Raw genomic sequence first — 19,227 nt, forward strand, 5'->3', positions numbered from 1 at the left:
CGTATCAAAAGCATTTTGTTGACAGAATCTTCAAAGGTCTAGCTATCAAATTACAAGAAATGTAGTCCCTAAATAATTTTCCGGAAATTTGTGTAATGAGATTATGCTCAACGTATTCGGTGTATTTTATCGGACACCTATTTGTCCGTTTGTTTAATGGTCGATTGTTGCATAACAAAATGCCATTTTCACTAAAGATTCCAGTTTAAGCGTCTGGAGTTACATCTATTTCTTGTGAACACATTAGTGTAGCTCTGTCAAACAGGCTGATCGAAAAAATCGATTTGATAAACACTTAAGGTTGAAATGAAGTTCATAAAGAGAATTCCATTCAAATATCTAGCAACCATACACTAAAATGGATAGAAATATGCCCGAAAATACTAGATACAGTATAAAGCATATTAAACAATGTTAGGAATAACTTCAGTTGTGATATTCTTTTATTCTTTTTGAATAAATTTCTTGTTTTGATTCTTGAAAGTCGACGAATAATTTGTAAACGTTACACCATTCGTGTCCGTCCGACAAATCGCTCATAATCTTAAAGCCCATAGATTTACAAAAACGAAGAAGGAGAGAGGTTTCAAGTAAATAAAATAAAAAGGGCATAAAAATATGTTATCCCATCTAACTATAAGTGCCTTTTATTTAAATTTGGACCAAAGTGATTTGAGTTTCAAAACAATTTCAGGTGAAGGCCAAGTTAAATACCATCTTATGTTTTCTCTTATTCACTGATTTACGAAAGCAAAAATTACAATTTGTTTTTTCATCAGTTCGAAGCATTTACATATATTCAGGTCATAAAGTTTAACATTACACTGTTGATGATTTTATCAAAATGACATTCAATATAACTATATTGTTGTAAAGGTTTAAAATCTGTAGTTTCTAGGACTAATAGTATTAACTAAAATTAGGAGCGTAAACCAATACTTTTCGATACAGTGATCTAAAGGTTAAGCTCTCACTGTGAAACCTAAAGGTCTTGGTTTCGATCCTTGATGGGGCTATGGACAGACTACCGAAATGTTTCCTTTTAAAACGAAACAGCTATTTAGTGTTTCCTGATTAACACTCACTTAACTGAGATCAATCGGTAGTATAAACCACTGAAACTTAAGTAATTGCATTCGCTGACTGTTTGCAGTCCATTTACTATTTATTTTACCTTATTATAGCACAGTTGAACCCTCTTTAAGTAAATATACACAACTTTATATACTTAATATAACATTTCTGAATGTGATTCTGTCTTATTTATTTATGTTCTAATGCATCATCTTTTAATGTATCTATGTACCTGATTAGTTGCCATGACTAAAAATGTAAAATTGAATATTTAACCATTAATTTTGATTTATTTCTATATTGAAAAGCTAGAGTAGAAAGAATGAATATATATACAGATTTTGAACAATTTTAGAAGTCTAAACGTTTGTTTTAAAAGTAATTTTAAATATCTTACAGTTTACTAATTCCAATAAAAGCACATGTTCCATTTTATTCTCCTACAGTTATATCGTATGATGTATAATTTCAAGTCAAGCTTTCAGTAATAAATCTTCATCTGGTTTCATTTTTTTGGAATTTATTTTGTTGTGTTGAGTCACATCACTTTGACGGTTTTTACTTTACTTCCATCGCCTGTTACTCCCAGTGGAGAATAGACCACTGATCAGCTTTCTCCAACACACTCTGTCCTGAACCTTACTTTCTAGTTCTATCCAATTATTGTTCATTCTCCTCATATCTGTCTCTATTTCTCGGCATAAGGTGTTCTTTGGTCTTCCTATCCTTATTCGGTCTTGAGGATTCCGAGTGAGAGGTGACCCCGTGATACAGTTCGGTGCTTTCCTCAATGTGTGTCCTATCCACTTCCACCACTTCTTCCTCATTCCTTCCTCCTCTTGAATCTCGTTTGTTCTCTCCCACAATAGGTTGTTGCTGATAATGTCTTACCAAAGGAACACAAGTATTTTGTGTAGACAATTGTTGATAAACACTTGTATCTTCTGGATGATGGGTTTCGTAGTTGTCCAAGTTTCCGTTCCATACAGTAGAATTGTTTTGATATTTGTATTGGAAATTCCGACATTGATGTTGGTTGACAGACAGTTGTTTTGAGTTCCAAATGTTCTGCAGTTGCAGATATATGCTGCTCTTGCATTGTCGATCCGCACGTTCACATCTACATCAGACCCACCATGTTCATCAATGATGCTGCTCACATATGTGAGGGTTTTTATATCCTCCAAAGCTTCTCCGTCAATTGTGACTTGATTGGTGCATGTTGTGTTGTATTGGAGAATCTTACTTTTCCCTTTGTGTATGTTGAGATCTACTGATGGTGAGGCTGCTGCTACACTGGTCGTGTTCTCCTGCATTTGTTGTTGTGTGTTCGATAGGAGGGTCAGATCATCTGCGAAGTCTAGATCATCCAGCCGCATCCTAGCTGTCCACTGTATCGCATGCTTCTCCCCAGATGTTGACGTCTTCATGATTCAGTCAATCATCAGGAGAAAGAGAAAGTAAGAGAGAGTAAGCCACCTTGCCTGACACCAGTCTTTACTTCGAACGAGTATGTGAGCTGTTCTGCATGCACGATTTTTCAGTTTAATCCAATATAGGAATTTCGTATGATATTGACTATCTTCTGAGGCACACCATAGTGTCGAAGAAGCCTCCATAGTGTTGTTCTGTTCACGCTATCAAATGCTTTTTGGTAGTCAATGAAGTTGATGGAGAGTAATGAATTCCATTCAATTGATTGTTCCACAATGTTCAGTAGTGTTGCGGTTTGGTCGGTACATGATCGATCCTTACGTAATCCAGCCTGTTGACATTTTGACAGTGGTATCATCGATATCAGCCACAACAGTTTGTAATCACTTCTTATAAGTTGTAGTTAACAAAAATAGGGCAAATCGTGAAAGTATGTGTGTTTCACACATCGACTCATAAACTATGTACTGAAAGTAAGAAGAGTATCATCTATTTCAAAAATGTATCTCAATAGTGTTTTTAGAATAAATGTGAGAAATCAATTGGAATTCTGAATTATAAGTTGAACATCTTTGTTTAATATATCTATTGACAGTTTAGAAAATTCAAAGTGAATGTAAACAACGAAATTATAACAAAAATAAATTACTATATAATTTCTAAAAAAATTTCTTCAATCTTAATTAAAAGTTAGTAATTCTAATTCAATTGCAAATCTTGGTGTTTCAGAGTGAATATCAACTCTGAGATTCAGGTACACTCAGTTGACGAGTCCTAAATAGGAAAAAACGTGTGTTAAAGTGGATTCCACTGGTAGCCATTATCCATCTTTGCTTCTAAAGATTGTGACTTAAGGTAATGTTGAGACAATCCGCACAGGATGCATATATGTTAACATGAGACTGATCAATTACAGTCCTAAATAACAATGGGAAGATACAAGTAAACAATATCAAGTGAAATCTTGGTATGGTTGATCTGTTTGAATACTATAAAATGTTAAAGGAATTCATTAGTTTTTCAGATTTATTAAGAAAGTAAAATATATAAATATATATGAATATTTAGAGTATTTGCAGATTAGGATATGGATGTTTGTAGTCTTTCAGTCTTTGAGTTGGATATGTTCGGTTGTGAAACTTTCATCGTTCAGCTGAACAACATCATTGTTAAGTATATCAGTGATTTCATTAAAACTCAACAATATCCACAACTCCTTACTGAATTTTAATTCCATGGTACATTTCTCTGTATTGACAAATCTATTGAGACTCCAATGTAATACTCAAATATTCAAACATTTGATTATTCCATACGATAACATCAAAAAAGTCAATTACTACTAGGTTAGGTAAATCAGTATGTTTAGTTTATTGCATAATTAAATGAAATTAGTCTTTACATACTTAATAAAGCCAACAACAACAAAAAATTCATTGTTTAGATTAGAATAGTAATTTCACATTATGCTTATGTCATATTTTCGTCAGAATATCGAAAATAGAAGAATTTAAATGTCACCTATATGTAAATCCGTAGCTCAGCAGATATCTGAGCAAATTATTACAGAAATATTCCGTAAATTAACAAAGTAAATATACCTTAAATAGTTACAAGTTCATAGAGATCGATCGAATTAGAATGACTATTGTGTTTTTCAATTGTGTTGTTAGTTTACACTTGATGAGGTGTGCACATAAATAAACTAAAGAATATTCTACTAATATTTGACATAATCATTTTTACATATTAGTGTAGGGATATAAAAATAATTGTAAACCATTATGAATAACATTACAATGTCGGTTAGGGTTTTTTTAGCGAGTTATTTTTCTATGGGATGGGTTCGCTAACCCCGTACCCAACCCTCTTCCTTTATCCGGGCTTGGGACCGGCAGCAGCTCCAGAGGAGCTCCAGGCGGCTAATGACCTATTGAACACATATATTAGAAAAAAGCTGATATTCAAGTACATTTACATTATTGACAGGGTTATTGACGATGAATATGTAATGATGCCAAGTTAATTCATAAAAACAATTCCCAGAATTATTTTAAAATATACTGAAGATTTAAGCGTATAAACTGAAGTTTTAGTAACCCAAACCGTATAAATTGATGTAACAGTGAATAATTCAAAATAGCGTATAAAAATACAAAATAATATCTACAGCCTTTCATTTTCATATCCCTATCATATAGTTTGGTTATTATAAATGTTTTACAGTAGAAATGATATCCTAATTAAGTAATAGCTAATGTAACCCTTCAACTGTAATATCTGAAGGTCCTGGATCCGTTTTCATATTGAGTCTGGTATGTGTACGGCTTAAAAGTTGTAAATTAAAATGAAAAAAATGAAACCAATTGATGTTTACTGGTATCTAATTGTTGATTAGGTGTTGTTAGTCCAAATTAAATAAAGTTTTCATAATCTGAATAAATAATTCAATTTTAAACAATTGGAGACATGATTCAAATATTTTGAAAATATTTTCACAGTTGAATTCACGAATCGATCTCATCTAGACTACCATTGAAAACCTGGAAGCACTGAATAGCTGTTTCGCTCTAGTATGGGACTCCTCAACAGTGCGTATCCACAATCCTGCACGTGGAACTTGAACCCAGGACCTTGAATTTCGCGAGCGAACGATTAACTTCTAGACCACTGAACCAGCATCCAACGGTGTTAGTGCCTAAGTTCAATCGTTCGATAATCTTGTGCAACCCAGTGCTTCCAGGTTTTCAATGGTTATCCAGCATAAATCAACTTATGAATTCAAATGTAAAAATACCACAATCTTCACATATCCGTATAATGAATTTGAAAAGAATCAATTAATAGTGAAGTTTGTTTTCTACCTAATCGGATACAAAAAACCTTATTACAAATGTTCGATCTCTGATATATAACTGTCATGTGACCAACACAAGGAGTTTTCCGAATTGATTTTCTGAACTAATCAATACACTAATGAAAAAAAGCTATTGTTTACTTGTAAACCTGTCAAGGTTCCACTAAAACTAATTGCAAACAAACCAAAAAATGAAATTGTATAATAAATGTTTCCAATAATTATTGACATTTACTGTAACACTCATCATAAGTACTGCTGATTTTTTTAAATGTTGGGTTATAGATTTATGATAAAATAACTAAACAAACACTTACGTTTTACTTGACATTAATTGACATTTATATAAAAGCAAGGATAGAAAAAACAGCTTAAGATTAAGGCATTAATAACTTTCTCGTTTATACTTAAACTATTACGTATATCGAACACGGTAAATGAAACACTGTTTCCTTCTCGAAGACATTATATTGAAGTTAAAGGTATCATTAAGAATTACATATACACACATCTATTGAAATAATCTTGTATGTACCATAAAAAACAACATTCTATGCAATTTGTAAATATGAGTGGGTTGGTTGAAGTTAGACATTAACACCGTTGGATGCCGGCCGGCTCAATGGTCTACTGGTTAAGTGCTCGATCGCGAGACTGGCAGGTTTCGGATTCAAATCTCTCGGGAGGCGGGATCGTGGATGCGCACTGCTGAGAAGTTCCATACTAAGACGAAACGGCCGTCCAGTGCTTCCATGTTTTTCATGGTGGTCTAGCTTCAATTAGCTAATGATTTCAATTATTGAAATGGCTTAATGCATTTCGATCAAATAAGACGTAAGTCTACATAGTGTCTTATTTCAATAATTCAATGATTTACGTTCCCATTTCAAATTGTTAACCAGCCACTATTTATATTTTTTGTGTGGTTTTTTTAAAGAACAGTTGATGAGAGTACACTCTATATACATAGTTTTAATTAATTTTATTTTTAGAAAAAAGTATACATTTTCAATATGCTTCAATTCTATTTTGGATTATATGGATTAGCTATCTTTTTATGTTTTCTTGGGTTTTTATATGCTTTAATTGAAAAAGCATATAAACAGTTAAAAATTAATATAAACAAATCTCATTTATCAAATTATTCTGAAATCATTTCATCCAATTCAAATCAAAATAGTACAACTCATAAAAAGATTTCAAGTATCATTGAAAAGGTTGAACCAAACAATTTAATGGATACAATGAAAACCAATGAAATCTTTGAAAGTAAGTTAATTCATTAATATATCTTTCTGTAATTTAAATAGATTATCCATAAATCATATTCTATCCATTTAAATAGTTGAATACTTCTTACAAGTAATTATTACTGTGTAGGGTTTATTAATCCTTTTTCTTGTTTACAAAAAACTAAAATATTACTTTCATGTATTTTCTTACTAAACATAAGTTTAAATTTATTTAGTGTTATTTTACTTGTATCTTCCCATTGATATTTAAGACTGTAATTGATGAGTCTCATGTTGGCATATGTGCATCCTGTGCGGATCGCCTCGATATAGCCTTAAGTCACAAGATTTTTAAGCAAAGATATATAGTGGCTAGCAGTGGAATCCAGTAGTGAACATCAACTCTGTGATGCAGAGGACGAAACGCGCCTCAAACTGGATTTCACTGCTAGCCACTATCGATCTTTGCTTAAACATAAGTTTTTTTTGTAATCTATTGAAAAGTATCAATATTCATGACAATTTTAGGTTGAATGAAAATAATAACAACAAGAGCATAAAAACAACCAATTTAAGCAAACTAGTTGTATTGCCGGGATTAGAGAGAAAATATTTTCAAAAAACTAATAAATCACTATTTTGTTTACGAAAAATACAAATGTCACCTATTTTTTCTATCGAAATAAGATGATCTGTATTATTATTTTATTTGTTAGTTGTTGTTTGTAATCAGAAGGGGTGTTTTGTAGAAACTGCAGTAATTTTATAGTTGAATTTATAAGTTAATTGAAGCTAGATTACCATGGGAAACCTTAAAGCATTTGATGGCCGTTTCGTTCTAGTATAGGATTCCTCAACAGTGCGCATCCACGATCCTGCAATGTAAGATTCGAGATAGATAGGTCCTGGGTTTGAATTTTGTGAGGTGGGATCATGGATGCACACTGCTAAGGAGTAACACACTAGGATGAAACGGCTATTCAGTGTTTGTAATCAGTTAATTTCTATCCAACATAATGTTATACCATAACTCTTTATTCTTCCATTCTGATGGTATGGACTAATTGTTTTAAAGTATATGAAATCGCTGACGAGATGTGTAATATAAATATTATTTCATTCCTTTTTGGTCAATAGTTATAGGCAGAAATACTGAACTACTTTGCATTTTAGGATGGTGGATGTTCACTGCTGAGGAGTTCCATACCAGAACGAAACAACCGTCCAGTGCTTTTAGGTTTTCCGTGATGGTCTAGCTTAGATTGACTCAGGAACCCAACTATTAAATAAACTAAACATTTGGGATCATAATACAGTTTTTTTGATGTACTCTGTACTTCGAACTATATGATATAATCATAATTTTTTAAAATGTTCTCACAAAACAAGACAAGAAATTTATTATAACTTGTGGTTTTATGCCCCCATCAACGTTTAACGTAATAAGACCGCGAATTATAGAACAGTGATTTATCGACAGATCCAATGATGCATAAAACCCGTACGACCAGTCTAGAGTTTTTATCGACCTTGTTTCCCGCCTAGCTCTGCCTGTTAAGTCCGGAACACCAATCTCAGCCTTCGCGATATGAATCATATATTTCAAATATACCGGGTTTATATACCAACCAAACAGACCACATTGTACCATAAAATAGGAAACAACATTTGTACAAGATTTAGCCAAAAGTGACTGTAAATGTGGGATACTGTAATTAGTAAACTGGGAATAACTTAAGAATGGTAAATCGTATAATAATATTCTGTAGGTCAAAATAAAGCCTATAATGAGAGGAATATGAATATGCATAGTTTAGTTACTTAATGCTTATACGATAAAAATATATGTAAAGTACTAATCCAGAAATAGATCCCAACAGTTGCCATTCATTATTTTTATCGGGATATAACAAAATTAATACCTATAAAGTTAATTAATAAACTATTCAAGTCGGAAAATTAATACCTTTAAAATGCCTCTTCTAAGCAACACATAATCATCATTTTATTACTAAGTGTATTTGAAAACGTTCTTTATAGTTTCCATTTATCAACTTCTTGTTTCTAACAATCATATCTTTGGGTAATGTAATTTTATCACTGTGGTAATTAATTTTCCATACTGACCTTAATAGGATGTAACTAAAATTCTATCACCAACATTTACTACAGTGCTAGCACTGTAATGTTTTTTAATATATATATATTTCATTAATAGGATATGACTTAGATAGGTTAGTTTTATTCTTGTTCTATTCGAAAACAGATTATGTTTGAAAAACCAAACCATTACCACATATCACTGAATATTGATTGTGAAAATAAGTTAATTTGAATTAGGTTGTTGTATAAATAGTACAATATTTCTGTTCATATCAAAGAGGTCACTAAAGTAAACACATTAGAACATTTTAAAGCAGTTGTTTTAAATATTCTAAGGATATAACATTGACATAAGTAAATATGGTAACTTATTTAAATTAGTATAAATAGTTATGTAATAAAGGTAGAGTTTATTAACTTTCAAAAAGATCTAAAATAAGTAATCAGTTAGGTAATAATATTTAACATTAATTAAACACGAATAGATTTTGATAACTGGACGAAAGTTTTAAAGATCTTTCTATATCAAACACACTAACCCTTTTTATACTCTTGAATTGTATTCCATTTTATAATATATTTCATATTTACATTGAATAAAGATAATCAAAGAATATATCCCAATAAAGCAATAGTATTGATAACGTATAAACTAATACAATAACAATTTATACATTATTTATATTTGATTACATTCAACTTAGGTTCTTATAATCAAGAGAATAATGAAAATCAACTCAATGATTCAGATATAAGTACACCAACTGAAGAAATGAAAACAATAATAAATGGAAAATACATTGAAAATAATCATGATCAAATTCATGCCAAATTAGATATATCAATGAAATCATTCTCCGAACGTCGACAAGAACGTCGTAAGCGTTATAAAGCTAAGAAAGGTCAAAGTTCATCATTTGGTTGTTTTTCAATCAATTCTTCTATAGATGAATATGATACTGGAAATACACTTATAGAAGATTCAGATGAGACAACAAATGTTAGCAATTGTTCAATGTTATCAGATAGTAATGATTCTCAACCGGATTATTTTATTTTGGAAACACATAATATGTGTGAATTAAGAAATTCAATACAAATAACTAATTTGGATGATGCTGAAACTGACAATATTAATCATAATGATATTAATACAATGGATAAAACGGATTCTTTAGATGTGAGTAAGAGTTATTTCATGTTTCATATATATATATATATATATATATATATATATATATGAGTCTGGTAAATCAATAATGCTTGTTTTAGTCTAAAACATTTGTGTTCTTCACATTCATGATTACATACCGCAACGAAGCCATAAATGTCACATTTTGCAGTCAAAACGATATCATTTATGATGAGCTTAGGAATTAGCAGTTTTGAACTATAGTATATTAACGATAGTTTAGGTATACAGTTCAATATTACTGCTGATCATCTGCTACAATTTTGAACTAAAATTCATAAATTTGATCTCAAATAAGTATAAGGGATCAAACTGATTGTTTGTAAATCAAACAACGAATTAGTTGAATATTATATTTTATCAATATTAATAAATCTTTTAAAAATTTCATGTAGAAGTTAGTAATGAATTAGGGTCGTTTTTAGATAAATATATGCTCATAATAACTGGCTATAAAATGAACAACACATACCAACCAAGAATATTGTTTTCATTTAAATCTTCATTAACCATTGCTTTAATACAGAGATTATTTCTATGTACAAATGTAAATTACTAAACCAGTCAAGGCAATTTATCAGTCAATTATAAGAATTAAATAGATTACATAATATAACATAGTAATTAGAATGTATAAACTGATAATAGGAAGACTTAAATAATCAATTATAAGTTTGAAATAGGCAGTCTGAATTAATTCATTTAGTGAATGCTATATATTAAGAAAAACTAACTGGGATTCAGTCAGGAAAGATATTTTCAGACAGATATATTTATAGGCAACTCACTACACTACTATTATGGGATGTACTCATTACTTACAAAGCTTATGATCTGAAAACAGTTTATTATTTAACAATTTAAGTGAATATTACCCATATCAAATGTCTTAGTTCCTTATTAGTTCATAAAAATACTGTTACGTAATTCTTATGAATTTATCAATGTAAGTTGCTTATTCATCCAATTTATTGACTAAATTCGGCATTTATTGTATAAAAATTTAAGGATGAATTTTCATTTCAGTTAGCTAATTTGCTTATTGTTTAGTGTTAAGCAAAATGGTGATATATATGTATAAACTGGAACGCAAGAGATGTTTGGTGTAAAACGGACACCCCCAAATGCCCTGGTAAGGCCGAGGGTAGGGAGAGTCAGCTCTCTCTTTCAAAAATGCTCTCACTTGGACATGTACAAAGAGCCAATCTGTCAGGGAAGTCCTATTCACTGACTTCTCGCGGCATTACTGTTGTCTACGAAATTGTGAAGACGAAAAGCGAATGTTCGGCGCATTAACCGGGTTGGTGGATATAGAGGATCCACCTAGGGGAGTTAGAAAACCCTCATTCCAAACCAATGGTGAACGTAGGCCCCAGAATCCTGAGAAAACAAATGGCGTATGAACCATTTTTTGGTCACTGACTATCATGGGACTGTATCTCCTTATGTTACCCCACTGCCTTGTGAATCAAAACTTTAGGTCAAAGGCATTAGGCGTGGTTCCTTAAGAACACCACCTGTTTCGGTTTGTACACCCGGGCAGTATCATAGCCCATACACAAATCAAATGAATTGTATGGCGCAAATGCATTCGATGCCCCTTTGTACTAATATTTATATGTTCAAATAAAATAAAATGACCCCCATTCTTATTGATGCACATCTATGTAAATATTCCGACTATTCAATAAATTCACTTTAAATAAGTCATTACATTTATATCAACAACAAAAAAAATATTAAAATTCATTTTCTAAACTGAGTTATAAATTTTACTCTTTGTCCACTAGCAAATGTTTGCTTCATATCACATACACATTCAATATGTATAAATTGTGAAGTTTACTAAAAAGTACACTGATAAAATGTTTTCAAAAAGTGCATTAACATCATTCACACCATTCACCCTGATTTTATTGTTTAATTATTTTTGAATTATTTACACATTAAATATCTTTCTAGAAGATCTTAATTTGAAATTTCCATGAATATTGATAAGCAGTGATATGCAATAATGATCTTTGTACTTAGCAAATAAGAAAGTTTGGTAAAAAAATCTTTGAATTTACTAAATTCAATCGTCCATTATGTTAGAAGTATATATATAGTACTGCTAAAAATCTATGAACTGAAGATATTACTGTGAATTATTTTTCCTTTTTTTAAGTAGTATACTTTATTGTTTCCTCCATTAATAATAACTTTCCTAAGTGTTTCTTTTATTATTATAACATATTCTTTATAATAGACTGTAGAATCTACTTGTTGCTTATCGTTAAATCTAGTTCAGTTTGGAAATAAGATAGATTATTGATTGAATGCATACATGACTATCAACTAATGTACATGAATTGAATCCAGTTATCAGATTAGAAACAACTGTTATTTAAATTGCCTTTTTTCTCATATCATAGTATCAAACTAGAAAGTGTATAGGCACATCGAATCTCGCGGGGCGGGATCGTGGATGCGCACTGCTGAGGAGTTCCATACTAAAAGGAAACGGCCGTTTACTGCTTTCAGGTTCTCCATGCTGATCAAGCTTCAATTCACTCATCAATTCAACTATAAAATTACTAAAATCTCCACAAAACCTCTTCTCAAAATAATCATCGTCATGATCATAAACAACATGGTGATGATCGTCATCGTATGCTCACTAGTGACTGGCTTGAAGAGGTATTTCCTGGAGTTCTAGTGGGAAGCAGTGACCAGTGGGGTTCAACCGGGTCTGTTGTGAGGTGGTAACTGACTGAAGACAATGGTGAACGGTGGCTGAATTTCGTGGATTGGTTGAAGTGAGACATTAACACCTTTGAATGACGGCTCAGTGGTGTAGAGGTGAAGCGTTGACGCGCGAGACTAATAGGTGGTGGGTTGGGATCCGACGGGGCAGGATCGTGGATGCGCACTGCTGAGGAGTCCCAGTGCTTCCAGGTTCCCAAAATTGGTGGTCTAACATCAATCGGTTCATGATCTCAATCAAAAAACATAATAAAAAAAGTGATAATTCCCCCATCTCAAATTAATATAGATTAATAATGAATATAAAAATAGAAAAAGCTAAGTAACTAATGAATGAAACCTATTGATTTATCGAAAAAAAATAAAGACAATTTATTAAAGAAAGTTTAACTTTTATTAATGTCATTTACCAAACCTTCACAATCGTATTTATAGTTTATTGTATCATGTAAAAGATGATTGAAAATATTTCTAAGTATCGGAACTGATTAAGTAATATACCGGAAATGGAAATGAAGAATATTAAGAAATTGTGACTATAGAATTGTATTACGTCACAAATTGTTTGTAGACATAAATAATGAAAGGAAATGATTTAATCATCTAACTTCTAATGAAAAATTGTTATGATGAAAATATTTTATGGAAGTAAGATAGTTAATTATTTAATATTTATGAAGGATAGAATGAATTAAATTCGTATTCATAAGTAATCAATATTTATGAGGAAATAATGCAGTGGTAATGACTATAGATTACAAAGTATGGAAGCTACGAACGGTGTTACTACCATTATAACTGAGAGATTGGACATGTCGCCCTTGTACATGGAAATTAGGCTAGAATAGTTGAATCGCTAAAAACTCTATGGTACATAAGTTCCTGATTTGTATTCCTTTTGAGCTACTCTTTTACCTTTATGCATTATTTCGAAAGAGAATTCTAGTGAGACAACCTGACCAACGTTTGGAAAATATCTGACAGGTGAACTATTAACTGACTTTGTTAATCCTATAAAGAACTAAATAGGGGAATGATTAGAGAAGCGTCCTGAGAGTGCTCAGTTTGTGTTGCGATTACAATTCGTCCCACGAGAATAAGTAAACATATTAATATTATTATGGTCTAAACATGAAGATTACGCTTCATAAATTCACGGATCAAAAGACGACTGAGAATTAAATGATCAGTTGAATTTGGAATTATTATTTATTGCTGCTATTTAAGTTGCTTCTAAATTGAGTCATAAATTATTTAAGTTCCTCTATTTTCTTTATCTTGCTGAAATATGTGTATATTAATCAAGGTAGGCTTTTGTTACAATTCATCTATTTGGAATGCTAAAAAGAAGAATCTACACTCTTCCTGATTTCATCAGTTATCCTTTCCGTCTTTTACTGACTTCACCTTGGTATTATGTTATTTTTTAGGTTATTACAAAATACTGTAATGTGGAAATCTGTTCATATATTTGCATTCTATCTATAGATCGATGCTTTAACATAGTGTGGATTTATTTATTCACCTTTAAGAAGTAGTGTTTGTGTGATAATTAGAAGTATTTGAATTGTAATATGAACTAAGAATCCCAGAAATAACGTAATCGGATCAAGAAGTACTAGATAAGAACAAACGAATGTACTGTATTTAGAATTCGAAATCAAGCATTCAACAAGTACAAAGGTATCATTAGTTCATTCAAACATCACAGTTAATTTGAGGATAGATGATACTACTTGGTTTTAAAAATCAACCTAGCTTGCTATCCCAAGACTATCTTTTGGCAATCAGGTTACAGACTCAGATTAGTGTATTTGAAGATATCAAATTAAATTACTTAACTGATCTAATATTTAGTTCTAACTTGATTCTATTTTATTAATATAATATACACAGTTTGCTCAGGTGAAATATATTTCCCACATTTCCATATATTTTAGCATTCAGAAAAACACGTATTTAGATAAAAAGGAACAGTTAATCCATAAAATGGCATATTTAATTGATGAAAAATAATTTTACTTGGAACCAATAAATACAAACCGATAATTTCCTTGAGCTTCAATAAATACGCTCATGTTTTTATTATCACGCTTCGTTTAGTATCTATCTATCTATCTATCTATCTATCTATCTATCTATCTATCTATCTATCTATCTATCTATCTATCTATCTACCTATCTATCTATCTATCTATCTATCTATCTATCTATCTATCTATCTATCTATCTATATTTTCTTTCATTTTTTCTGTCTCTCGATATATATATATATATATATATATATATATATGAATACTTTGCTAATGTACAGCTCACTGTAGTATTCGTCTATATGCATATTTCCCATAGTTATTGATACGACTAAGCTATGTAATTCATCTTGTAGAATATACAGAATATAATTTGCGATAAGATTTAGGGTGTGTTTTTCACCTTATTTTAGAATAATTAATCGAACAAACCTGTCATATCCTAGCGTTAATGTTAAGACCGGGACTTGGTCCCAGTACATCTCTTTTCAAATGCCCAATGTATTATCCATTGAGCCATTGAATCGAAATAGATACTAACATTTTCCATGGGTATAAATTTTAATTGAATTTTATATTTTCGATACAATTGTCAACTAAATATCTTATCTAAATTCAGTCAAGAACATCACACTAAAAGATAATCCAAAACAATCTATATTATAGACAATTCTTATTTGCATTAAAGAATTTGCAGTTAATGCATATTAGTCATCTCGAAATTGTACTTATTTTTCTAGATAACATTAAAATCCTCTTACAAATGTGGGTGAGTAAAATGAGAACAAGTAAAAACAATACATCCCCTCCCTCCAAAAACATAACAACAACAACACGCACACACAACTACACTGGTTTGAACATAAACACAATTATTCTTTTTTATTTTATGCACAATAAAATAACTGAATTAATTTATTGCATTATAATCTAATTTTATTTCTTCTTTTATTCTCTCGTTTATGTTGTATAACAATTGAATATTTCTGTGAAATCTTGCCCTATAAAACAATCTACCTTTTCTTTTTTCCATTTTCCAACGATTATTTATAAAAAGTTAAATATGTTGTATACGTTGTGTTTAAATAAATAATTCTTCTGTTAAGAAATATGTTTTGTTTCCATGTGTTTATATACATATAGACGTATATATATAGACATATAGATTACTTACTTACTTACGCCAGATACTTCCGATGGAGCATAGGCCGCTGACAAGCTTTTCCTTTTGTGCATGTTGAAACCTACTGATGCTGAGGCTGCCAGATATATATATATATATATATATATATATATATATATATATATATATAATTTAACATAGGCAAGTTATACCTACTTCAAAATGAAATACAACAATGTGTTAACGATTTCAATAGTTGTTTCTAATCATTTTTCCATTAAGTTGTATACAAGAATTTAGTTCTAGTTGGTGTGTATGTGTATGTGTGAAGTGTATTGTTACATGGATCACATAGTGTATACAACTTTCTAAAGTAAAATCATCTGTAAATCACTTGGTTATATGTAATGCCAAACGATATCATTTATGATTACGGACTTATAAACTCCAGTCAATGTAATAGTTTTTATTTTATGAAAATAATTTGAATTAATCTAGCTATTAGATATAACAATAAATAGATAGTACAAATTATTTATGCCAACAAGTTATTAAATATTTTGTAAACTAAATGAAATGGGTCTAGAAATGGGATAGATATGGAAGGCATATTTTACTCTATGTAGGACTGATCAATTCAATATACTTGAATCCGAGTGTTGACATTCATATTGAGACTGGAACTCAATATCTTTCCACTCAAATTCCTGCGCGTTGTTTATCTACTAACTAATGAACTCAGAAAACTACCAATTTTTTAAAACATTGGTACCAGGTTTATATTAAAACCCAGCTCTATTTAACAACAATGGGATAATATAAATTATTCATAATAATAAGTTACTACTTCAGAAATACATATCTGTTTAAGGAGTTTTCATCAGTTATTAATAGGGAATGATTTTAATGTCAGATATATAATTTCTATTATACTGTCAGCAGGTGAATATGCTTCAAACTTCATTATTTTAATTGTTTTACTGCAATTACAAAACAAGTCCATGAATTCCTCTAACACTAAGTGGTTGGTATTATAGAAGTATAAATAGATGCCATCGTTCTAACTAATCTGTTAACTGTTTATGAATCATTAAATTTACTATTGAATAATTCAGTTAATTTATCAATAAAACTGTCCATAAATTTAGTTAGAGAATATTGACTATTTTTGCATAGATTCTTATTATTATCAAAGTAAATACTTGTGATTTATCAGTTCATGTTTTAATTTGGCAATATTATCGTATTTATAGCGTGATTAATTCATGATGTTAAGGATCATATTTATTTATTGCTTAATAAAATTGTTTTCTTCAGTATAATATATCTGCATGTAAGGTAAATGTGAGCAGTTGTCCAATATAATTATGCACTTATATGATTTATTCCAATTAATATTTTAATGCTTGTTACCAAGTCTATTTTAATTGCTTGCATCAGTTATAGTAATGTTGGTGACAGGTTTTGTTTTGTTTTCCTGTTCTGTTATGTAATTTGTTCAGTTTTGATATTGCAAATTTATTTTCAGTTTCGTCAAATGTGCGCATGTCTGTATTTTTTATGTTTAAAAATCATGCTACTTTATATTATTATAAGTAGATAAACTTACAAATGAATTATTTTGATTTTATCTTCCTGAATAACTCATGTTTAGTGATTTAGTACATGCAATCTGTTGGATAGTAAAAAAACCAGTACTTTTGGAATCTAAAAATTTATCTTTAACATCTGTCCTAAATTTAAGACTGATGATGTAAAGATTTTAAATAGTGATAATTAGCCTTTATCAATCCTTTTTGTCAATCTATCTGTTTATGCAATTCCTAAACATTGATACTGAAATAATTTTGCCTCCAATCTCCGATGCAAACGTAGCAATAGACTACCAATATTCGTAAAACAGAAAGAACTCTATGGTTTCTCTATATATAAGAGATTCATGCTTCCATTTGGCAACAGTAATGGGAATCGAATCAATTATAATTACTTACGAGAAAAATGTTTATGAATATAGGAACTTAGAATGAATTGATACTGGAAGATAAAACAAATAGTTAGCTGTCAATGTCATTTCCTCAACCAACGAAGGAACATTGTACTAAAATACTGAACAAAACAAATGTGATTTGAAGCCACATGAATTGTGGCATTCAATTATATAGAAAAAAGTAATAAACGAATTGCCAAAAAACTTAAAACTTTTAAAAGAGTCCTACAATTTATCTTTCATAACAATTTTAATCTCCGGTGATCATTGTCAATAACTTGTTTAATTTTCAAACATGATCTGAATGTTTTATTTTGAAAAGCTTTAAAGTGTAATTATTAAAAGTACAGTGAACTTATTAATACCTGAAAGTATGATTTATGTATCTACCAGAACTGTATGTCGTTTAGTATCTTCGTTAGAGACTCGTAAATAAGGTTGTGAGTTAAACCCTAGGAAGTCCTGAATTGAATGACTTCTTGGAATTGAATGACTTGGCTGTAAATGGTTTATTGACTTTCTGAAAGATATCAGCAACTATTCACTTGCTATCAATGTTTTTGCCACTGTCTGTTTCATCTAAATAAACAGGAACAATAACAAAGAAATTAGTTTTGGAGATACAAAATTAGAGCATAAATCAGATAAATTAGGTCAAAGGATGTCTTTATAAGCTGTCGAAATACTCTCTCTGACTACTTGCGTTGATTTAATGATCAGTGTAAGAGTGCAGTTCTGACAATTCATTGACTGAGAGATAGCTAAGTCTTTAAAGTCAATTCAACATGATTCCTTAACAGGTATTTAAAATAAATGGGCACTGAATCTTAATTTTATGATCAAAATGTACCACTATAATCATTTTATTAAGTCAATCATAGACAATATTTGTAGACAACATTGAGAACAAACAGTAAATTGAATTACTATATTTTAGTTATAATCAGATAAGGGTTTTGTGGAGATTCTAGTAATTTAATAATTGAATTCATGAATCGATTGAAGCCAGACTATCATGGAAAACCTGGAAATACTGGATGGACGTTTCATTCTAGTATGGGACTCCTCAGCAGTGCGCATTCATGATCCCGACCATCGCAATATTTGAACACAGGATCTATCGGTATCGCGCGCGAACACTTAATCTCTACACCACTGAGCCGGCATCCAACCGTGTTAATGTTTAACTTCAACCAATCCACGAAACTGAGCAACACGTCCACCAGTGTCTTCAGTGAGTTACTATTTCTCAACAGACCTGGTTGAATTCCACTGGTCACGGTTTCTCACTAGAACTCCAGGAAATAACAAGATTTATTATTAGTTTAATTAATTTAATTTTGACAAAATGACATATATTAGGAAGACAGTGAATAATTTGTTGCGAACATGTTGTACTTCATTCTTAGATTAATGTTACTGTTTTGGGGGAATCATAGGTCATAAT

At 30.6% G+C, this 19,227-nt stretch overlaps 1 protein-coding gene across 1 annotated transcript in view; it reads left to right on the plus strand.

Annotated features, from left to right (window-relative positions):
• Positions 1 to 19,227, plus strand: part of MS3_00010298 (uncharacterized protein) — a gene marked incomplete at its 3' end in the record, with an annotated part of 193,824 nt that overhangs the window by 19,274 nt on the left and 155,323 nt on the right. Inside the window, exons 2-3 of the mRNA XM_051218657.1 lie at positions 6,358 to 6,634; positions 9,405 to 9,880. Coding sequence (XP_051070355.1) covers positions 6,379 to 6,634; positions 9,405 to 9,880 — 732 coding nt within the window. The 5' untranslated portion in view covers positions 6,358 to 6,378. The remainder of the gene's footprint in view (positions 1 to 6,357; positions 6,635 to 9,404; positions 9,881 to 19,227) is intronic.

This window comes from Schistosoma haematobium, chromosome ZW (assembly GCF_000699445.3).
Source record: "Schistosoma haematobium chromosome ZW, whole genome shotgun sequence".
NCBI lineage: Eukaryota > Metazoa > Platyhelminthes > Trematoda > Strigeidida > Schistosomatidae > Schistosoma > Schistosoma haematobium.